Source organism: Sinohyriopsis cumingii, chromosome 6, assembly GCF_028554795.1.
Source record: "Sinohyriopsis cumingii isolate HCF-2022 chromosome 6, ASM2855479v2, whole genome shotgun sequence".
Taxonomy (NCBI): domain Eukaryota; kingdom Metazoa; phylum Mollusca; class Bivalvia; order Unionida; family Unionidae; genus Sinohyriopsis; species Sinohyriopsis cumingii.
The window spans coordinates 37,295,922-37,320,565 of record NC_142966.1 but is presented as its reverse complement, the minus strand read 5'-3'; the positions used below and the strand labels follow the sequence as shown (position 1 = coordinate 37,320,565).

The window sequence follows — 24,644 nt, the reverse complement described above, 5'->3', positions numbered from 1 at the left end:
GCATCAGAAAATGATGCAATCAACTGTGGATGATGTGAGCATGATGGTATTATGCAATGTTACATCATTATTCCGGATGTTGCTGCAGTCCTACTGGAGAAATTTACACAGTGAAACATAGAAAATGAGGTATATGAATATCTTTAAAACGAGAGCCAATACAAATTTTTCACGGTTATATTCGTGTTCGGCACACCAAAATACTACAGATTAGGGCCTTTTCAAGTCAGTAATGATTTCACTGTTGACCAGTGTTATTTAAAATCGTATTCATCCATATATGAAGCAATATTTATAGTACAGATAAGATGATTGAGTGTAAGGTACTTCACTGATAAAACATCAGACTCCTTTTGTAGCAATTATACAAATAAAATATATTGAATACAAATTACGTTGCTACTGTTACCAGTAACCAGCTCAATTTGTTTTTATTATTACTGCTACAATACAGTACCAAACTTGCTTGATACATTTGGATGTGAAATTAATGTAGTAGTTATAAAGAGTAATACAAAGTTTTATATCTAATACCTCCTCCACACACATAATTTTTTAAAACACTTTAAAAGTTTTTAAGGCAACTCCCAGCCCAGGCTGTTGTAACATCCATCGCACCACCCCCACCCCCGCATAATCATCTTCATTTGTCTGTGATTTTAAGTTAATATTGTCATGACACAAACAATATCAGCACAATACAACTATTCAATAAAGCAAAATAAATAAATAAAAACTATATACAGCCCCGTGTTTAACTTTTCATACGAAATATTAGATAACAATAAACATTTAATGTAAACCGGCATTCATAAATACAACACTGTTAGATGAATTAGCCTAAAACAAAAAATATCATCCAGGTAGGCAATTATAAAGAACAAGTACCTGGATTGTCTTGTCTTGAAGCCAAAAAACTACCAGTTTGTTACCTTTTGGAGACCACCTGATGTACCTGTTGTTGACGAGTGGTCAGTGAGCAATCAAATTGTTGTTTCTAAGTCGTATAGACAGGAAATTCATAGTCTAGCTGGTCAGTTTGGTGTAAGACTAATCACAAGATCCGGCATCATCTTTATTTGCCGAAAATTAAAATTGATGTTTAAAAGTACCATAGATTTTGTCACACTTGTCAAATGGTAGGAACTCCCAATCAGAAGACATATAGGCAGATCTGCAACCTATTGCTGCATTTGACCAGTTGACAAGCAATTTAGCTGTTCCTTACCTAATACCAAATTAAGCAACCATTACTTGTAAACCATAATGTGTGTGTCATCAAGATTTATATAGGCTATTCCTTTGATGAATATTAAAGCAAAGACTGTTCTAAAAGTGTATTAATTTCTTTTTAATGTCATTTTACCTATGAACTTTTTTTTATGTGCTATTGATGTTACTATGAAGTATATTATTTTCGCCTGAGCTTATGTACAATAGTATCACATTAAAGGATTGGCGTCTGTGAGGTGCGTTAAAATGGGTGACGTAGAATACGATCCGTACAACCAGGGGTCGTCTCATGAAAGCTCGGTAAGAAGAGTTACGAGGGAATATATCATTGTCGTGTCTGATCCTTACTTTGCTAAAATAACTAATGTTTCCAAATGTAATGAGACATATCACTAAGAAGTAGGTTTCTTAAACGGTGAAAGTAAATACTTAAGTGGCGTTGAAGAAGCTGGACCTCCCTGCTGTAATAGTATGCGTTTTTATTTTCGTAAGGTACTATAAAATCACTTAGATCTTCGAGAAAGCATTTGGTTTTAGAGAATGATTAAAACTTCGTTGCCAAACGGACACCTTAAATGAAGGAACTGAAAGAAGTACAATATTTATCGAAATAAAATGAATGTCGTAAAGCTCCGTGGGGATCATAAATTATTTTTGGTGAAGGAAAAACTTTAGAAATTTAGAGCGCCGTCTGTTGTCATAATGCTACGCTAATCTCTAGTATGCCATTATGACAACAGATGGCGACACGAGCCGGACAACAAGGACGATACTGATAAAGCTTAGCATTTATAAATCATTTTCAGATACTATTTTTAGCTGGCCAAACCTATTCCAGAGCCGCATCCGGTACGGTCATGCGCATTTGACGTAGGGCAACTCTAGTGACCTACACTTCTTACACGAATATAACATTTTGTCATTTTAGATCGCCGCAGATAGTAGTGAACAATAATGTGCCAGCCCACATGTATAAGAGTTGAACTGTACGTTTTCATCAAGTATTTTTAACAACAAATGAGTATCTATTGTTTTATGTTACTGCATCGTGACTCTCATGTTAACTCCGCCCACCCCCATGACTGCATGGTAATGAATAATCCGAAAATAAACAAGTTAACTTGTCTAATTAGCAGCAAACAATGAACACCAAAGGTGGCACGTCACATATTAAGCAGATTCCTCAAAGATTTGAAATTTAGTTAATAAATTAAATGGGAATGAATGTGAATCCCAAAACTGCTTATGATACACTGGATTGGCTAAGAAATTTATTCTCTCTCTCTCTCTCTCTCTCTCTCTCTCTCTCTCTCTCTCTCTCTCTCTTTAGTTTGCTAACTCCTTTGAATAAATATGGATAATAATGATGAGTTAACTCATCCTGCGATACATTTGCAATGGCCATTTGCTTCTGTACTATCAGCTATGTGTAACTCGTTGGCATTGATAATGCTGTGTTCACCTGTATGCATTCATCCACTATGAAATTAAGTATGTGCAACAAAGAGATTTTTAAGTCCTCCTGTTTTCGCGAGTATAAAGTCTTGAAGAGTCATCTAAATACACGTAGATTTGTACAATTTGTAATTCTGGTCACATAGAAAAATCGTCCACCCACCCCTTTCCTTTCAGAAATGGATAATCCAACTTTGTAAGTCCTATCCAGAACCGCGGACAGGGTAGGACAAATTCCGGGGGGACCACAACGGTCAGGGGGACCAGCATTGTTTCAATTTGTGATTCATTTGGCCCTGTTGGATAATTTTTAATATTGCCCACAAACCCTGTCCGCTTTCTGGTCCTCTCTGGTGCATTTTGTACTCATATCTACTATTCACTCATGATTTTTAAACACACACCATTTCTGTGAAGGGTGTACAGATGTCAAACCTTTACAAATTTGTTTGAAACTTTCTTCACGAACATACACTAGGTCAATGACAATCGCTTAAAAGTTGCCCTACGTTGATTGCGCATGCGTTAAATATTAAAGGGGAAAAACCCAAATTTCGACTTCCTGAAAAAGGTCTATATTGTTTTAAGGCCAAATCTGTATGGAAGCATCAGTTGGAATGATGTAATTGTAATATGGCAAGTTTATAAACAGAATATACAAAACTTGTAATAACTGACATAGCGTTTGCCATACGACAAACTGCATGATCAGTTTAGTAGTTGGCAAACTGTAAGATACAATTACGCAGAAGGAAAGTAGATCTAAGCTCTTGCAAGCAGCCATTAACAGCTTGCATCAATGAAGAATAGAAAATTCATGACTAGAATTATGAATGTAGCACTTGCAAGCAGGTATTGACAATAATGCAGAAGGAAAGTAACACTTGCAAACTACCACGTACAGTTTGCACCAATGAAGAATACAATATACATGGATAGAATTATGAAAATATCACTTGCAAGCAGCCACTTACAATAATGCATCAAGGAAGATTGGAAAATACACGCATAGAAGTATGGCGGTAATACCCCTCCATATTTCTCGGGTTCTTCCTCAACCATTTTTACTGACCGTCTTGTATGGCCAATCTTGTGCTGAAAATTGGCGTTAAACCTACAACAACAACAACAACCTAGGAGCCTGTACAAACTGAAACAATAATCGAGTGTATCACTTGCAGGTGTTGTTAAAATTATGATTCGAAATAACGCTTATCTTGAGCCAGTATTGACGTAGCTCTCGGTCAATAATACAGGCGAGATACTTTGAAATGGATCTAAGTGAACATATAGTGTATCACTGGGGGCATCTGCTTCCGCCTAATATTCGAATTGTTGGGAAATTTGGCGAATCAGAGACAAACAGAATAAGCCGGTTAAACGTATTATCTCAAAGAATGATCCTCGCTTTTCCATTAATTGATATTTATAATTAGAGAAATTGTACACCTTTACACCGAAATCATGTCATTATAGACAATCTGATATATATGACAAACAAACATAAACTATTGAAATTCATGTACACTGAAGACATAAGCCAGGCAATTAACGGACGTTGCTCTTGCTCGTTACTTAAGTACACAAGAGATTTCAATTGGCCAACGCAGATGAAGGCAGCGGCTGGTGGTGGAATAGATAGACCGTAGATCGTTCAATGTCATCAGCCGGCAGTGGTAGGAGAAAGACCCGTGCGAGTAGTATTATTGCTTACAGAGGTGGGGAGGGATCGGAAGGAATATTGTGTCTTGGATATGTAACAGTTAAAAGGGTTAACATAGGAGACCAACATGAATGCAAGCAATCTGACAGCAGCGTGTCCAATCATACTTCAGCCACCTACTGGGCACTCGGGGTAAGTTTTTGTTTTATCTTAATATTAGATGTATGTATGTATGTATGTATGTATGTATGTATGTATGTATGTATGTATGCATGTATGTATGTATGTATGTATTCATGCATGCATGCATGTATGTATGTATGTACGTATGGATGGATGGATGGATGGATGGATGTGCTATGAGTTGATTTCATGGCAAGCAGGATAACACGATACATAATGGGTTGGTACCCTAACTGCATAAAGAATTATAGAAACACTTATAAACAAATTGTCATTAGAAACACTGATAGTGTAATATGCCAGCTGTCATTATGTAATAACTTCGTAATGACCGATATCCTGATCAGTGAAAAAGTTCAAGAATTTGCGAATTCATTTATTTTCTTGGATATCAGTTTTCTCTCTTTATTGGGAAAAGTTAGAATTCTTGTACATTTATTTCGTTGGTTGGGAGAAAGTGTCCTACTGTTTCCACAACAGAGTTATTATTCGGAGGGTCTTCACATTTTTGGTATGTAGCAACTTCTAAATCCGCTGAAATTGGTACACGCTGAAAAATAGAGAATTCACAATGCGAGAACGATCTGCAAGACGGCCAGGTTATATACGAATTTTCGAATAAATTTGTACTCATTCACGTTGAAAGGAAATTACACATGCTGCGTTTTCAGTTTTGTGCACGGTAGAGATATTCAGCAATAACCTTGTGATTTTATTGTGTGTTATTGGCAAAGAGAACTATGTCTCTTTCTGTCTGTCTGTCTATCTATGTCTCTCTGTGTGTCTCTCTCTGTATCTGTCTCTCTGTCTCCGTCTCTCTGTCTCTCTGTGTCTCTGGATGTGTACCACAGTATAATATTTTCCTACGTTCCTACGTCTTCATCAAGAGATAAACGGAATATACAGAGAGACAAACAACGACAGAAAGGGTATGATCAGCATTAACAGTGATTATTTTGCAGTGACATCCTGGTATGGCCCCCTATCAAAGATATTCTGGTTTGACATTTTCATTACTCGAAATAGTCAGACTTTTTTTACTGCAGGCTTGTGTATTACTTCGAGGATATTAATATGTGCCTCGTAAGTTAATTTTGCTGAGTATGCATGCACCGTTTTTTTTTTTTTTTTTTTTTTTTTTTTTTTTTTTTTTTGTTACGACTTCTGTTGTTCACGGGCGGATCTTCTAAACGTACACGCATTTTGGCGTAGGTAATAAGGAATAGCGCTCTTGAAATGTGCCGGATTAAGAGACCTGAAATCAGGTAGTATGTCTGTATCAACGTTTCAATAAAGAATTAAAGCTACATTTTGTCCTTCTGTAAATTCGTTACTTTTGGAAATCTTACGCAACACAATGACCTAAAACAGCACTTAAAATTTCTCGAAAGAAGCATAGCAAATTTTCGTAGGTTTACATGGACAGTTTATGTACAAAGTCATACTTAATTTGTTTTGTTTCAGAGCTCTCACATGATAATTTGTTCATATATTCTGTTGTAATTTCTTCTCACCCAGGACAGATTTCATCCTTGAATCTCAACTATTAGAGTGATAAAATATTGTATCAAGCTAATTTACGTTCGTAGTATTCACTTTTTACGTTCGTAGTATTCACTTGCAGCCTTGGTCCATAAGTGTACATCATATGCAGTACACAGATCAAACTGGCGAACGAAGTTAGCAAAATAATCAGGCTCACATGACTGGTTGTATGACTTTTCTGTCTGTTTTTTTTCTTCTTCCGACTTCAGCCCATATATCATATATTGCGAGATAGAAAACGAAATGGAAAGTTTGCAAATACGTTATGGCATTAAAGTTACTTAATCATTTAAAAAGAAAACAACTTTAGATTTGTTTTGTTTACTATATGCATGCGTCATTGTATCATATACGAAAGTAATAAGTTCAGGAGAAAAGGTCATCCTCATATTTAAATATGTCCGACGGGCATCAGCCCGAATTTAAAACACCCCGAAAATTTAGGAAGCGCGACATTTTGGCGAAATAACCAACTTTAGAGTAATGTAATAGAGCTTGAATTCATTTAGCTTTATATTCTCAGACTCAAACTGAAGAAAAAAATAATTTACTTACGTGCTATCCTGAAATATTATTGCAATTTTTACAACTTTATGTTTTCAAAAGGAAAGTATAATTTAAAATTGTTGAGTTCTTAGATTAAAACTTGGACTGGAAAAGATTTTAGAATTCAAGACCAAAATATTCGGGAATCAAAATAGAAGTTCAATTATTACTGTAAAGATTAAAGTTTTTGTATTTTGCTTTTAAACAAAGCTATCAGCTGTTAAAAAGTTTAAATATCAACACCTAAATAAGTGTATTTTACTATATTATTTACGCCGCACTGTGTATTATCCTCTGTAGTATGGTCCGCACTGTTTATTAACCTCTGTTTAATATGTTATGTAGTATGGCCCGGAAGCCTAAACTACTGAAAAAACTTCCTGTTCTGTTCTTTTCTGTTCTGTGAAGCTTAAAGATAGTGACCGATGTTTGGGCTACCAACGAAGTTGAGAGAGTGGGACAGTGTCGAAAGATTACATTTATTAAGAAGCGACCTTTATCAGAGTTGCCAGCGGTTGTCTTGAACAAACTTTATCATTGGCATTTTGTAAATATAAATTACAAATAAACGAATTGTCGCCGAAATAACATTTGTGAAAGGTATTTTAGTTTAGCTGCTCCAACTTCATCACCTGATCTCTAACATTTTGTATCTGCGATAGATTATCGGGTGAGAAATCGCGGCCTTCAGACAGAAGAAGCCGGTAATCTGATACACAATCATAAATCATTCTTCTGCCAAGTTGCCAAGGAAAGGAGAGCGCATGATTCTAATGCAGTGCTTTGTAAGGACAGGCACATTATATGTTTGTAGATAGCTTCCATGAGTACTAGTATATTGTCCATCTAGATTTTACTTCCTAGAAAACCTTCATAGAATACCTTAATAGAACACCTTCCTAAACCTTTATAAACATCGTAACTGGATATTCAATTTATGCACTTCCTTATAGTGAGTACATTGCGAACAGCAAACGGTGATCCAGGTAATATGGAATAACCTTCCTTCAGTCGCGAAAAGTATAAAATTTGTCTGATAACGATTTTCTGAAGCATTCATTTCGGAATTACTTATTCTAAAATAGTATCAAGAGATATTAAAAAAAATCAGAATTCTTTATTTTATTTTAAATTCTTGTTTTGATCAGTAATTAAACTTAACGCACAAAAGCAGACATACATTTTATATTAACAAAGTTTGTATTAATACATATTTATGTCTATGGTAAAAACATTTACTTCAAAATGGATGTGCTTGAAATGATCATAACGGCCTTTAAAATGATTATACGTTTTGACTTATTTGGTGTATATTGTGTCTTATTTACTTATACTTTAGTCTTATTGACTATTACTCTAGGATATTTACTAATATATTGAACAAGAGCTCGTTTGTTCGGCGGATTTTTGTTTCCACACTTTTCATGTTGTTTTTAAATTTTAAATTTTATTTCCTGACAGATTGCAGGGTACATATAAAAAATCTTTGATGTCGACAAATAAAACTTTTTTATGTTGACAATTATTGAAGTCTGAATACTTAATGGTAATCAAGAACTACTGGTTAGCAAATGGTTATGAGCATTGCCTGGATAAGTACACTAAAATACCGGAACTTATTCGATATATGTTTTGTCTTCAGCTCAAATACAAAATGGAATTTCCACATTATTAGAGATTTGCTAACCATAAACGTTAAGGATTTCAATATAAAATCTGTGCTTATTATCGACAACTAGGGGTACAATGTCGCGTGCAAAATTGTTCCCTTTTTATATTAATGAATGTGTCAGTTTTATGTTTCACCTCAGACGTCTGCCTTGATCAAAGGGACAATATTCACTGTCTGTATGTTGGTAATTGAAATCTCATCAACTATTCTACCCATGATTCTTTGTACTTCCTGAGCAGAGTCAAACATTGAATTTAAGGTTTATTAGCAACCTAACTATACTTAGGAATGCAAATAACCCACATGAAAGCGACCCGTATCCAGCTGTCTTGTAATAATATCGATTTTGGTTTGCCTTTCTTTAACTGTAGTAAATTAAATTCCTCTTTTTGATTTTCATGATATTATTTCGTTACTTAGGTGCTCCCTGTCTGCTCTCTTATATTTATATACCCCTATTTTTCTTCGTCATTATTTAGCCAGAATTGTCTTGATATGCCAGTAATCCCTGTACACACACGCACGTACGCACGCCCGCGCGCCCGCGCACATGCACACACGCATACATACTTACACACACACACACAGATACATACACATACATACATACATACATACATACATACATACATACATACATACATACATACATACATACATACATGCATACATACTTGTATTTGGTGCATATTGAGGACTCAGATATGAAATCCCGTGCAGAGAACATTTGTTCTAGCTATTATAAAATGAAAAGAATTAAAGTTTATAGTAGACGGTGACCTGACGTGGAGAGTATTGTATGATTATATAACATGTACTATCAATTGAAGCTGAGGACATACATGTCTATTGACAATAACATGGAAACTGTAGACATGAGCCATCGTGGACAGCTGGGAATCCCTTTATCTTGCAAAACGAAATTGAAGACAAACATTACTAGGGAGTTCATGAATACTTCAGACTCGGATGGTTTGTGCTTTCAGACGCAATCGTGGTTCGCCTTCCATCCCACTTGACCATTTCCGGAATCAAAGGACGACTGTTTTACAATTATCCAGTTAATACATCATTTGTTAAGTATTGTCTGTTCCATCACATATATAGATTGAACTATAAAAACAAGCTATGGCCACAAAACTACTGAAAAAAATATGGACGCTGTGGACAACAGAATATCGTAGACAATGTGGACTCGCATTACCCTGCAAAATGAAAATGACGACAAAATTTATGAGGCCGGGCCTTAACAGTTTAAACACAGAACGTGTGTGTGCTCAGATGTTAATATAGTGCAATATGTCACACAAACAACAAGCGTCGATATATATGGATCACAGACCAGTACTGAGAGATGATATCAAGAATTTGACTAGACCTGTCAGAATGTCAAATAAGATAAAGGAATCAAGTCCCAAACATGGATATTAAAACAACGGTGCCTAGATCCATTCGTCAGTTGAATTTGTTAAGTTTCACAGTGACCGCGGCAAATGGGCTGTAAAATTTTGCACTGTTACACTAAGTATATAACATGTGTGTGAGGTGCATATTCCACGCTATTTTAAGGTGACGTGCGCTAGTCGAGAGGGTATGTAGCTGGTGCATGCAATGAGGGCTGTTGCTGTCGTAACCCGCGGACCTGGGTTCGAACCCGGGTTCGAATATCTTAGGTGGATTAAACAGTCTCAAATCCATATGGCAATACTCCTTCTCTATATATAATTTCAAATCATATTATCACGCATACTTCTGTAGGGTCCAGGAAACCACTTTCCACTTTGTTGGGGATATGTTTGTTTGTCCTTCGAGTTCGAAGATGACCACGACATCCTTGACCCCTTTGATTTCTTTGAGTGTGTCAATGGCGATCAGGCCAACTGTGCTCTGAACTGTCTTTGGCAAAGTAAATAGGAGATGCCGCTTGTGTTTGAGTGATCAGTGTGCTGTTTGTCAGAGCTATATGCTTCTCACGCATCTACACTGCCTGTGCAGTTCTCCTCCTTTTAAGATCAGAGGCTCCAGTATTGATGAGATTTCTTGGTGCGATCATGTGTGAAATCTAGCCAATAGTCGCGGTCAATATTGAAGTGTTTCAAGTATAACATAAGAGATTTTTACGCGTTTCTTCTGACCACCCTGAGATCGCTTTCCCTGCTTCAGTTCGCCGTAGAGGATCTTGTTTAGTACACACTCTTCTGACATCCTGACAGCCCAAGTCAACCGTCCTTTCTTCATTACAACGAGAATGCTTGACATTCCTCCTCGTGTGAGATCCTCAGTTTCTGAAACCCCGTCATCAGTGTCTTCAGGCAGCTCATGCGAAAATGGTTCTGCAATACAATGACCAAAAATATATCGGGCAAAAATGACTTGTCATATTGGTAATATTGAATATGCATGTGTGTGTGTGTGTATGTGTGTGTGTGTGTGTGTGTGCGTGTGTGTGTATGTGAAAGAGAGAGAGAATATTTATCTTACTTAATGAAGGTAATGGCTAAGCCATACTTCTTTAGTTATCTATATCAAAATGGTCATCTTATCACTTCACTATATTTATCGACATTTTTCTCCTTTAAATTCATAAATGTACTTGATGCTCCTCATGATGTCGTTTTAAAAGACAAACCAGCAGAGTCCACCATTATAGACGAAAAGTTAAATGTGACGTGTTTATGCCATCCTTTGCGTCAGCTCAACCTTCCGAACTTACCGCTATTCATTGCAAAACTGAGAATACAGTTTTCATTTATGTTTTAATTTCAATTTTGCTTAAATTATGTACACTAGAGACGTTCTTCTCTCTGTTCTATCTGCTGATGTACTGCTCATTAGCGTGCGTACGTCCCCCTGCACCGATCATTCTTGCTTGGTTTTTGACCGCCCGAATAGGATCACCGTCAGCCACGGTGTTGACAAGGGTTAAAGTGAGGCAGACCACATTTGGGGTACCTTTTCCAACTCCTTCTTCATGATTTGGAGATGAAGAGTAAAAAGGGCATCTCAGTCACCCAGGGAGCTGCCGAGTTTCGCTGTTTCCTCGGTCCAGTAAAAAACTACCTTATGCCCTGATCCACCTATCCGCAGGTCTGAGCGGGAGGGTAATAGTGTCATGCATTGCGCATGAGTTGGATTTAAGTGTGTGGAAAGTTGTGCAGAGTCACACTTATTCGCCTGGGTCTGCCTGAATCAAGTGGCACTACAGTGTCGAAACGTGTGGAGACACGTCCGGATGGAGTGCATGGCCATCAGTTTCTACTGCTACTGAGCCGATGCCATGGGTTGTCTACACAGCTCGTGCCATATGCCTTCACAGTCAGAGGATGGAAATATCTGCATAAACATATTTTATTTGCTAAATTATGAAAAAGGGGTCGACCGCACCGGTGGCCTAGTGGTTTGAGCGTCTGCCTCGGATGCGGAAGGTCGTGGGTTCGAACCCCGGCCGAGTCATACCAAAGACTTATAAAAATGGTACTTACAGTTGTCTAGCTTGGCGCTCAGCATGAATAGGTTAGTGTAAGGACTGGTCGGCTTGGCGTCAGGATAATGTGACGGGGTGGAACATCATGCTACATGTCTACGGTATGATGCCCCAGTGCTAGACATCACTATAAACTGCAACACTGCGGACATCGTAGCGATATGACAGAAACATTGTTAAAGCTACGTTAAAACTCCAAATCACACACACACACACACACACACACACACGGGGTCGAGCTACACCTTCTTAGAATATTAGACAATCCCTTTCCCAAGAAATACAGTGATACAAATAAATCAAAGATGAAAAGTGGGGGAAGTTACAAAATATAAACATATGTAATAATAGAAACATTGCATCTACGTTATTTCCACATCTAATCAAGACTCGCGCGCTCATACAGAAGCAATGTCGTGTGTTAGCTGGATAGGAGTCTGACCCGTTAAGCGTGGACTGTCTGACCTATTGGGTCTTCCTGTTGACTTCGGTGTGAGGCGGGGACCAGGGATATACTAATTAAATCACTAAGTCATATTGTAATCTACTGTTTATATCCAATATACACACTATGTTCTGTCCACCTCTCCAAATTCTACACTAATGTTTATCTACATTGTTTCTCACTATATGTGTCCACTCAGAATATCCATCTATCGCTCCATTATGCCTATTAGGTATCCTTTCTCTTAACTCCCCATCTTGTATATCTCTGTCTGATTCTTATTTCCAACTACATCTTATCTCTACTGTCTCTTTTTCTTCCTCTGCCCGGTTTCTGCTTTCCTTTCTGCATTGTGTCCTTCTGCCTTCTTCTGTTTTCTCTACCCCCACTATACCTTGTATCTCTCTATATACACATATCGTAATTCCACACCCTTTCCCCACATACAGAATATGCGTCCATCACACTTGTCTCTGAAATTCCCATATTCACACATCTCACGTATTATTATATGCTCATTTTTTCCCGTTAACTTTACATTGTCAGAATCGTTCAGTATTACCCGATACTGAACTCGCGCGACAATACACATATATCATTCACGTGCATAAAGGAAAGTAGTGAAGGGGGATATTATAGCGTCAATGGGACTTATCATTAAAAATACCCCTGGGAACATGTAGCGTCAAGGGAAATTTAACATGGAGAAAAATCGTGGGAACATATAGCGTCAAGGGAAATTAACATGGAGAAAAATCGTGGGACTGTTGAGCGTCAAGGGGATTTGAACATGGGAATAGGGGACTGTATAGCGTCAAAGGAATTTAAACAGGGTGGGACTGTATAGCGTCAAGGGAAATGGAACATGGGATTTTTTTTTAAAAAAAATTTAAAAAAATAAGAAAGGGTAGGCAATTCAAAGGCTATCTCTTTTCGAGAAATATGGCTGGCCCTGAAAAGGGCCTTTGGGTTTTCTTCTTCTGCTTCTAATTTCTTCTTTTCCTCCACCAACTTCTTATTTTCTCACCTACACTCTTTTTCTTCTTTTTTTTCTCCTCCTCTTCTTTCTTCTCTTCCTCCTCTTCTTCTTTCTTCCTCTTCTCATTTTCTTCTTCTTTTTCAATTTTTTCATTCCATGCTCTCATCCTTGTCCTTTCCTCTTCATCCTCCTTCTCCTCCTTTATTTCCTTCATCACACCACTTATCATATCCTTTGCTTTTCTTAAATTATTAATTTCCATTTTTACTCTATGCGGACTATAAGAATAGTGATCTTCAACTAGTCGTACGAGCATTTGTTCCATCATTCCCAAATTGTCAAGGACGTCTTGCAATGATTGAAATTTATCCAGGTGGTTTGAAGCCATCTTCTATGAAGAATGGTTTGAACGACGAATACTGTGGGTTCTTATACTTAAAGCGCGTACGTGAAGGAAAACATCCCCCTAAAAACATAAAATGGATCTTACCTAGATCATGACCCAACAACGCGCGAACGTGAAGGAAAACATCCCCCTACTTTTTCATTTCATATAATATAACCCAAACTATACTCTCCACATACGCTAAGAAACCCATAATCTACTATTCACACAAACATACCTGAGCTCTTACAAACACGCAAACACACAAACACATACCCTCACATCTTTTAAAAAGAGTTAGTGTTTATATTCACACTACTCTACCTACACACATTGGCAAATCGATCGTTATTTCTTTTCTAGAGTATTGGGTAGCCCTGAAAAGGGCTGTTTTGTTTGGAACTTCATGGACACCTGGTTAATGGTGGCACCTTCCAGGCCTGGCACCACATACACATCTTATCCCCCAGTTACCTTTTACCTTTTGGGGGGAGAGAGCAGAGGCAGGATATGTCGCTTCAGAATCCAAATTTTCGCTCTCTGGGATTCTGAAATTTTTTCTTCTCTCCTTTTCCTCCTCCTCCTCTTCTTTGTATCTTCTCTCCTCCTCTTTGTATCTTCTTTCCTCTTCTTCTTTATATCTTCTCTCCTCCTCTTCTTTGTTTCTTCTTTCCTCCTCTCTTATCCTTCCCTCCTCGACAATGGCTTCCGCGGCCAGTTCATTTAATACGCGCCTGGCATATTCCAGATGCACATGAAGTTCCAACAGTTTCTCCAGTCTCGTGTTCATTTTTGGTGTTGATCAATCAACAAGGGTAGCTAGACTGCCCAGCGAGTTTCAATTTATAGTGAAAGCGCGGACGTGATGGAAAACATCCCCTAATAACATAAAATTGATCTTACCTAGATCGTGACCCAAAAAAACAGCAACGCGCGGACCTAAAAGAAACACTCACTCACTTTTTTATGCTACCCATCACTATTGTAAAATTTTTTATAAATCACTTCAATAGACTATCCACATACGCAAAGCAATCCAATCTAACTCCAAATATACACCTCTAACAGCCAAAAAAAAAAAACAAACATCATTTTAATCTACTATCCACACCAACCTACTTTATCACTTACAAACACACAAACACACAATCCTATACACAAACACATACCCTCACATTTTTTGAAAAAGAGTTAGTGTTTATTTTCACACTACTCTATCTACACACATTGGCAAATTGATGGTTATTTCTTTTCTAGAGTATTGGGTAGCCCTGAAAAGGGCTGTTTTTTTTGTTTTGCTATGGCATTCTTTTTTAGTTTCTAAGAATGCGATGTCCTCTGAGGATAGACTTTCTGGCGATAGGTCTGCTTCTTCGGAAAGAGAAGAAGAACTCTTTGGTGTCGATACGGCAATCGACAAAGCCTCTGTCAGCTTCAGGTTGCTGCTGCTGTTGCTGTTGTTGCTGCTGTTGCTGCTGTCTCTGAAGTCTGTACTTCTCTGTCCATTCTTCTTTTTCCCTGTTCATTTCTTCTCTGAAGAGCTCTTCTATCAGGTCTTCAGTGATTTTTAACATTCTCACATTCTCTATTTCTTCTGGCTTCGGTATCAGACTGTGTCTGACCCTATGCAAATTCACGTAGGCTTCGTTGAGCTTAGCTAGTTTGGAACACATCTTCTTAGGAGGATGAGTCGACAATGGATGGTTAGACTGGGAACAACCCCGGTTCTTAAAGTCAAAGCGCGGACGTGAAGGAAAACATCCCCACACGGTTTTCGAGTCGCAACGTTCAGTGAGTGTCATGAGAGGGATAGTAAGAAATGAAAGAGCATCAATCCAACATTCTTATAGTTAAACAAAAGACAAAGGCATTTTTTTCCAAACACAACATTTTTTATTCAAAAATCACTTAACACTAAACAACAACATTTCTAGCATTTTTTAACAATAATCCAACACTATAACATCAAACAATTTTTTCAAATCACAAACATTTTTTTCTCAATCTACAATCTACTTTGAACAGGGCTGACAACGTTGTGAATGAAATTGTGATTTCCACTGTTGGAAGTCATTAGGCCATTGATGGACACTACGTTTCCTAGCTTGAGACAAAAGATAAGCATAATGGTCACAAAACCATCGATCTACTTTCACATCGTTTCTAGCAGAAGAACGAGGATCGAAATGAGTCACTAAATGTTCTAAGGAATAGCCCAGGCTGCGATGATGCAGAAAATACACACAGTACTGTCCACACACCAAGGAATCTGTGCCTTGTAATTTCACATTATTGAATCGGGTGGTTTGAGCATTTCTTCTCATAAAGTCGATGATATCGTCTTCCAAAGGGGGCAATCCGTACGAATCGAAATATTCCACACATCCTTCTTGAGGAAAGTAAACGGCTACCCAGTGGGTTCCTGGGAGATGACTGTCGTCCGTGTTGATCACGTAAGCTTGATGGTTTTTAGGTTTGCGATGAGGGAGTTCATCTTTAGCACAGACGACAGGATTCCAAGAAGCCGTATACGAACTGTGGTTCAAAAGGTAATAAAGTTCCCAGGTATCCATTGTTTTGTGTTTTTTCTTCTTCTTCACAGGTAATAATACGTTGTCAATTCGATTCTGACTTTTTGCTTGAAAATGTCTGACGAATAAACGGTTATTCGTTCTGTTTCCTCACTCTGATTCAGGAGAGCTTCGATACGATGGATCTCTTGAGTGGTTAATGGTGGACAAGAATGTTCACGCAAGTCTTTACACCACTGGTGCAACACGTCTTTGTTCGAGATGAGGCTCCAAGCTTCGTCCAGATACTCGTCCAATTTTTCTTCTTGACTTAACATCAGGCATTTATCGTGTTGAATTTGACTGGGATGATCGTTTTGACATCCATAACAATTTTTCTTGATCAATTCTGTTATTTTGTCGACCAAGTGTTTGGCAAAACAGGAGACTAAATGGGCTTCTTGTTCTGGCCATCTCGACTTCATCATGATATCTTCTTCGTCTTTATCTTGAGATTCTTCTCCTTCCACGGTCTCCTCACATTCCATCTTCAAAGTTTCTCCACTTTGTAAAGAGGGATAACAGTCTTCCATAGCTTCTAATAGTCTAGAATGACTTCTCTCAAACTGTTGATTTCTATGGTATTATCGAATTCTGCATACAGGATGACGTTCACTGTGTTCCCTGCATCCAGTGGACTCGCAAACTGAATTTCCACACGAATCTGGCCGGATTTTATAGGGTGGAAATGTCCCTCGTCGCTGCCTTGGTCTGGAGTGAAATCGAAAGCCCACAAAGCGTAGCCTCCTGCATAATCGTCGTACGTAATGCCGTGACTGGTGTTGGTTCCTAACTGTCCGGTGGCTTCGTACAGGGACAAGTACGATCTCAAATAATTCTTCGCGGCACCAAAGTTAGGCTCAAAAGGTCGGGTACACAAGGTCTTGCCATCGCGACTGACTTCAATCTTGGACACATTGTAATGATTAAAGTAGAAAGGATTTTCGTTGTAGACTCCATTGAAAGCTGAATTCTTGACGATACCAATAATCAAACGTTTGGGTAACTGTCCTTGGAACAGATGATCTTCGATCATGGATCGCTGTCCCTTGGGAATGGTGAAGGTTTTGACTTCCACGCGTCGGATCGGATACTTGGCGGTCGTTCTGCTCAACGTTTGACTGATGTCGTTTCCCACTTTAGGCAACACTTCCACACGACGCACGTAGAGTCTGGCTTCTTGGATGATGGTTTTGTAAGTGGCATCATTAGCAGCCATCAAATGGAAAGCGGCACTGCTCCGATTCAGTCTCAGACGGATATCCACCCCGTTCAGCAAATACTTTTCTTGTAACCACATGTCCAAATGCAAGCGATCCATCAGTTCTAAAACACGACTTCTAGCAATTTTCGCTCTTCGTTCTACAAATCCCGATAGATTTTGAGCATCCCCAGCAACTGTAATGCTGTTGAACCTAGTCGCTTGGTCAGGTTTCCATACCACGCAAGCATCCAGATGAGTGTTCTTGGCTTCTTTTCCGTACGTCAAGAGATTTTCCAGGTAGGCTCGATAAGGGTAAGTATCCATGCTGCTGCTGACCAGTTTGTTATTCAAGTACAAGTCCACTTCGCTAAACAAGGAATGCATGAAATTATTGACGGGAGCTACTACATCATCATCGGCTAGGTCAGCGTTGGGTGGTTCGATCACTTTCACTTTTAAGTATAGGTAACTGTTATTCAGATCGATGTAATCTTCGGGCTGTCCTTTGATTTCAAACTCGATGGGAGCGGAATCGGTCAATGAGGAGACCGGGTGAAATTCCACCCACTGGGATTCTTGCATGGTCATCATGGTGGGGGGCATGGCAAACATATCCAGTTCCGTCTTGGAACAAGCACATGACTCTCGGTGCATCATTTTTTTTCTGTGTCTCAATAATCGAAAACGTCTAAGTCTCGAACGGTTTTTCTTTTCTTGGCCTTTCTAGCTTGAAGTCTGGTGAAAGGGTGTTTTCTGCGTCGTCTCTTTCTGCCTTGTCCTTGCTGAATGCCTGACTCGGTAGCGTGCAGGGCATTTATAGGTGTCTCTCGTCGACCCAAAAGGTCTTTGCCCGTTTGCAGCAAGACATTTTTGCCTGCCCTCATGAAGGCTTCTTTAGGGTTTTGTTTGTCGATGATGACATTTTGGAGAAATTCTTTGCCTTGCGTCAGTGCCGCATCTTTCAAGGCGTGCAATCCGCGTGTCACCATCGGTTTCAAGACTGAGGCCACCGAACGAAAGGCCGATTTTAACATATCTCCCAAACCGTGTCCTCGTTGTCGAGCAACCCCTCGGTACACTGGATACATGACTTGCTTACGAATCGTGAGAGAACCGTTTTCGAAAATGGAGTTTCACCGTGACTTTTCCTTTGGTGAATGGAATATTTTGTCCCAAATCTCCTTTTATAGTAATGTTGACCGTGTCCAAATACGACTTGGTGACAGGCAAATAGTGAGGATGGACAAATTCGCGGTGGACGTGGTAAGTGTTTCCACCTTCCTCGTCAGGGTTTGCGGCAGAATCCACTTTGAAAGGAATGACACGCAGTAACGGTACGGAGGTGTGTCCCACCACGTTGTATTCCACCACATCGGAGTACACAAACATCAAATTCAGTCCTTGGTTCAGTTCTACCGGGGTACGAAAATACTGGCCAAAAGACTCGTTGCTGAAAATGATGGTTTTTTGGGGTCGTGTTTGTAGTTCTACTTTCTTCCTCATCTTTATGTCACCGCCCAACATGTCAAACAATTCATCATAAAAATAGAAACCCATGATTTTATCCCCCTCAGGAAATTTCATCAGGAAGCGACGAGCTGTTTTGTGGTATTCCAGGGTGACAGTTTTGTTCTTGACATTCTTAAAAGCTTCCCCAAACACGCCATTAAACTTGGTGGCTATGGTGCTGACCAAATGTTGACCACTAAAATAATAGCCTGGGGGAATGAACAACTGATAGGTGGTCCACTTTGGATTTTCTTTGTTAGGGGTTTTCTTGTCATATTTGCTATAAGTATCCATCCACTGTTGTATTTGTTCGTCATAAACTTCCACATCAAATTTATTTTGATTGGGAAGGACATTGAGGACTTGGGTCGGGTGAATCATTTCTACTAAAGCCAGTTCCCAATGGGCTTCGTGATCTAAGGGGATGGCTTGAGGTAATTTGGCCGTGTAACAGCACAACGTGTTATTGGGAAACACCTCCATGGAACTGTCACTGGGTAAGGTTAAGTAAAATTGGTTTTGGTGACTCATAATTCCAGAGTTCTGTGGCTGTCCGAGGGGTTAGTGGATGTCAGAGGCGTGTCTCCGCCCAAAATGGGGTTCTGGTTGTGGTTGGACTGGTGACTGACACTGGCACTGGACACAAGGTTCCCGTTCGAGGAGAATTTCAGGGAGGGATTAGGAAGCAGGTAACCGATGCAACTGCTCAATAAAATGGTCCACAATTGTTTGTCTCCTTGTTGCAAACTCAAATTGGCAATGGCTGCCCCGATGACACAATACACCACGAAGATTTGGCAGAAAAAGACGATTTGCGTTTTAGGCACACGTTCTCCACACCACACCCACAAGGGTTGTTTTTGTAAATCTTGCACAGAAGAACTAGGGGAAGAAGGAGTGGTCGACGTAGCTGCGTCTGCTGTGTGAAAGGGCATGATGGTCACTTCTTTTTATAGTCCATGACTTGCGAAGCGTCGATCCAAGAATCGAAACTGGGTGGATATCCTTTCCAACGTACTTTGACTTCTTTGACACGTCGTTTGCCCACTTTACGGGTTCTGCGTTCGAGAATGCTTTCGATGTCGTACACGTCGTCTTCTTTTTTGGTGACACGTTGTAACTCGGGTAAATAAAACGTTCCTTTGAGCACTTCTCCGTTCATGTCTTCCAATTTATAGACGGCAGGATGACGGCCATGCACTCGTCCAGTGACGCGAAACAATTCGGTCGTCCATTTAGGTAAGTAACCTTTGTCGAAAGTGCGTTTGGTTTTGCCAATGCGCACCCAATCTCCTGCGGTCAACTCTCCACTTTTCTTGGGGACAGCCCTCGTCCGGGACGTACCAAACAGGCGCTCAAACACCAACACTTCGTTCTCGGGGGTCACGTCTTGCGGGGCACGTCCGATGCTTCGATGGTAAGATTGGTTGTACGCTTGCACCAGGTGCGGTAAGATGTCGATGTACTTCAGAGTGTGGTGATGCGTAAAATATTTCCACATGCGTTCTTTCAAAGTGCGTTGAAAACGTTCCACGATGCTGGCTTTGGTTTCGGGATTCTCGGTGGTAAAAAAATGAATGTCACGTTTCTTTAATTCTTTTTGGAAAGCTTGGTTCAGAAATTCGGTGCCTTTGTCCGTTTGCCATCGAAGAGGGTGACGACCGCTTTGTTTCAACACCCGTTGCAGGGCTCGCACTAACTCGCTGCTCGATTTGGAAGTCAAGGGCACGACCCAGGCAAATTTGGAAAAGACGTCGATGACACAAAACAAATATTTGTAACCACGATTGTAGCTGGCCAAATGAGAGACATCGGCTAAATCGGCTTGCCATTGATGATCGATGCCTTCCACTCGGGTGCGACTTCTGGCAAACTTGCGTCGAATGGGTTTGTGTAAAGTGTAGGTAGCTTGTTCTTGTAACCATCGTTGCACTTGAGGTAAACGGAGACTTTTCAGTCGCGTTTTGGCAGCACGATACAATTTTTGAACTCCTGCGTAACCTGCAGGATGGGAGGGATCGTAGTAAATGCTGGCTAAGACTTTTTCCATTTTTTGTGTTGGTTGGTGTGTTAATAAGACACCCACTCTTGGAGGATGCTACTCTTTTTCTCTTGGGGTATTTTCTTGGATTGCAAGGCTTTGCGTGTGCGGCCGGCAATAGGTGTCGAAGAGGAGGAGGAGGATGTCTGAGCGGGGGATATCGGTTCTTGTTTCACTTCTGTCTTCACTTCTGTCTTCACTTTCTTTTTCTCTTGTGAGGAAGAAGGGGTGGCCATCATCTTTTTAATCCATCCAATTCTGGAGGTAGGTGGTGTTGTTAACTTGCGTACTTTTTCTGGTGGAGTTTGAAACCCTTCCTCTTCTTCTCCTTTTTCTGTCTTGGTCACGGGTACTGGTGGTACTGGTACTGGTACTGGTACTGGTGATGGTGCTGGACTTTTCATCAAGGTCTTAAAATCTTTTAGAGTGGGTAAAGCTGTTTCGTCTAAAGCTTTCTGGTGAAAGAGTTGCAGTCTTTGCAAGAGTTGACCGTACTTTTGCGATTTTTCTGTTTCGGACAAATCTTGGCGATCCATCAAGGATTGCAATTCGTGTCGTAACTGGGACATCTCGCTCAAATTGGGATTGGGTGGTAAATGCGGGGTGCGTTGTTCTTGCCACCGATGGTATTCCATCCATCGTTTGTAAGGCACTAAAGCTAGTTTTCGTCCTTCCATGGGGTTGTCAGGGGTCAATTCTGAGATCTTGGGACTTCCGAAGGCCTTTTTATCTTGCTCCCACCAGTCCTCCCAACATGGTTCCCAAGACTCCTTTCAGTATGGGGCCTAACAAGAGAGGTAAAATGCCTCCACGTTGGACCAACATCTTCTTTTTTTGACGAATGGGAATTTTCTTTTGAACCATTTTCCGAAGAACGTGACGATGTTTGCCTAAGCATTGTTTCTGGTGTTTGGACAAAGGGATCGTGCCTTTCAAAACGTTCAAACAACATTCGCACACGGTATCGATGACCTCTTTGGAGGCCGTTTGAATGAGTTTTTTTCGTAGGGGTGGAGAAGCTTTGGACAGGACAGATAACAGGTCCCCATGTTTGGCTAAACGTGGTGGCAGTCCTTTCCTTTTCTTTCCTTGGGGTTTTCTGGAGGGTGACATCTTTGAGTCTTTAGGAGCACCTAAAAACACTGATACCCTATTCGGTCACTGGCCTTTTTTATACTGGAACGCGTCGCCACTGATTGTCTTTACGGCGTATTAGTTTGAGGACAGGCATGACACGTCGTGCAGGGGTACGTAACGGACTAAATCGAGCCAGTTCTTGCTTGGACAAATCCAGTAAACTTTGTAACATGCCCGATCTTTCATGGACTTTGATTTTGGGAGAAGGTACTTTGTGAGCAGCAGCCACTGCCGCTAAATTGGAGGGTCCTGCCACTGGGGAAGTTCTTTTGGGGGTCATCAACGGAGAAGTTCTTGGTGTGATCAACGTCTCCAAGTACTCTTCAGTTCCTGGTGACATCAACGGAGAAGTGGACAAACGTGAGGCTGCCGGAGACGCAGTCATTGCCGTGGCAGGTCGTGGTTTGCGAGTGTAAGGTTGCGTCCTGGCCGAAGTGCCTCTCTTGCGACTAGTTTTCTTCTTCTGTGGACTTTTCTTTTTCTGGGGACTTTTTCTCTGTTTCTTTTTCTGGGGGCTTCTTTTCTTTTTCCGGGGTGGTGGTGGTGGTGTCTGGTCAGAGGAGGGTCCTGCCACTGGAGAAGTTATTCTTCTTGGGGACCTGGTCTTTTTCTTTTTCTTCTTGGGGCTTCGTTGGACTTTGGTCTTGGGGATAACTTTGGGGGCATTAGGATCCCATCTTAAGAGTGAGCGAATGATGACCCCTCCTAGAGTACCGCTCCCTCCAGGTTTCAAAATGATTTGTTTTTTGGTTTGAGTGTCGATGCGGGGATCGGCCAGTTGGACCAAAGCGACTTTGTTTCGATCGAAAAAGCGTTTGGTTTGATGAGGAATCTGAATGATTCCTTGGAGTAATTGACGTGCCGTCACCGTGAACCATCGTAAGACTTCTTTGAGACTAGCTTCTAAGACACGAGCTCGTGTTTGTGGATCTTTTTCTCGACTGATGCCATACAAGGCACGAATCAATTTGACGGGAAGATGCGACTGAAGGGACGTCATGTTCACACTGTGTGAGACAGACGAAAAAGGGTCTGAGGTTTTTATAGATTTTTTTTTCATGGGGAGTGAAATGAAGTCGAGGACGGAGACGTGTACAGGACAGGCCCTCCGTCTTGGCACCAGTGGTGAAACAAGTGGGTACGAAATCGCAAATCCTCGGGGGTCGTAGGTTTCAAATCGACGAGTAAATAGGCGTGTGGTGTTTGAGTGGCATCGTCGTACGCCTGAGTCAGCCAAGGCGTTCCTAACTGTTTGGCTAAGACTTGCACTTGCGATTTATCTCGAGGGCTTTTAAACAAGACCACGTAATGCGCATTGAGACTGATGGTGCGATGGGCTTTACTTTGTTGAAACAAATTTTGGGTGATGTAAACGACACTGGCATTACGGTGATGCCCTTTGCGCGTGAACCACAATTTAATTTCTTCTTCGTCTTCTCCTAACATGTCGTCGAAAATGACCAAATGGGTTTGACGGGAGTCAGAGACGATGCCGTCGTCTTCTTTAGGAATGCCTTCCACAAACACGATGGAATCGCCTTGACTTTCTGTCAAGAGGCTGTACGCCGATTGCCACTCTTTGTAACACCACACGATCCGTTGAGGGGGCCGATCGATCAAATGATGTTTATGTTCGATCAAACGTTTGACGAATTCGGTTTTGCCTGAACCGCTAGGTCCAGCAATGAGCATGTTAAAGGGATGGCGAAGATACAAAGCCTCCCAACTGGCACGATCTAAGTGTTCGTCGATGACTTTGACAGTAGAGGAAGAGGGAGCAGAGACAGTAGAGGTAGCCATGGTGTGAGAAATGTCACTTGTGACACGAAAAACAAACAAGACAAGAGTTTATATACTTTTTCAGAACACGTTTATTGAATGTTTTTTTTTTCAAACATGAATACGAAAGACAAAAATACATAAAAGCCAAAGGCTTAAGTACAAGGATAAAAGGCACATGATAACTATGAATGTGGAATAAACACAAGTGTCTGTACAACAACCACATGTTTTGGGTAATGTTCTAACCAGTTCAACAGGGGGTAAGGTCACACAAGTGTCCTCCCGAAAGGGTCTTTCAGGCCTGTCCACGACAGTCCTGTCCTGGGTGACGGGTTCTTCTGGCACCGTCACTAACACGGGTTGAAAAGTAACTTTTTTCCTTGAACAACTCTCGTGCATACTGGGCCACTTCTTGGGTCCAAGCCTCAAAACCCCATTCTTTCCAGGCACGGACATCTGTCCAATGGGGATGTAAGTCACAAGCTACACACACATCGTTATACACGTCTTGGGTAGCTAAAAGTTGACGAATCTTTTTTTCCTGTTGAGGTCGAGAAGTATCCAGATGAAAACGCAAGGCTTTGAGCAAAAGGAGTTTTTCGTGACCATTTAAGGCCATGGAGGTGGTAAGTACTGAGCGTAAAGAGTCCACAAAGAATCGGCTGGTAAACGAAATCCCAGAAAACAAGTCACTAAGACACACACCACTTGTCGTCCCAAATTGAATGGATACAATTCTTGTAATAATTGATGGTAATGATCCACGGTTTGAATATGGTCATTGAGTTCCTTCCACGGAATCTGTTGGATG

General features: G+C 40.5%; 1 protein-coding gene across 1 annotated transcript in view; it reads left to right on the top strand.

Moving 5' to 3' along the window:
* Positions 1-4,322: 4,322 nt before the first annotated feature.
* LOC149796725 (uncharacterized) overlaps positions 4,323-24,644 on the top strand; it is a 66,559-nt gene continuing 46,237 nt past the window's right edge. The window contains exon 1 of the mRNA XM_089961371.1: positions 4,323-4,543. Within this exon, the coding sequence (XP_089817497.1) occupies positions 4,479-4,543 (65 nt within the window). The 5' untranslated portion in view covers positions 4,323-4,478. The remainder of the gene's footprint in view (positions 4,544-24,644) is intronic.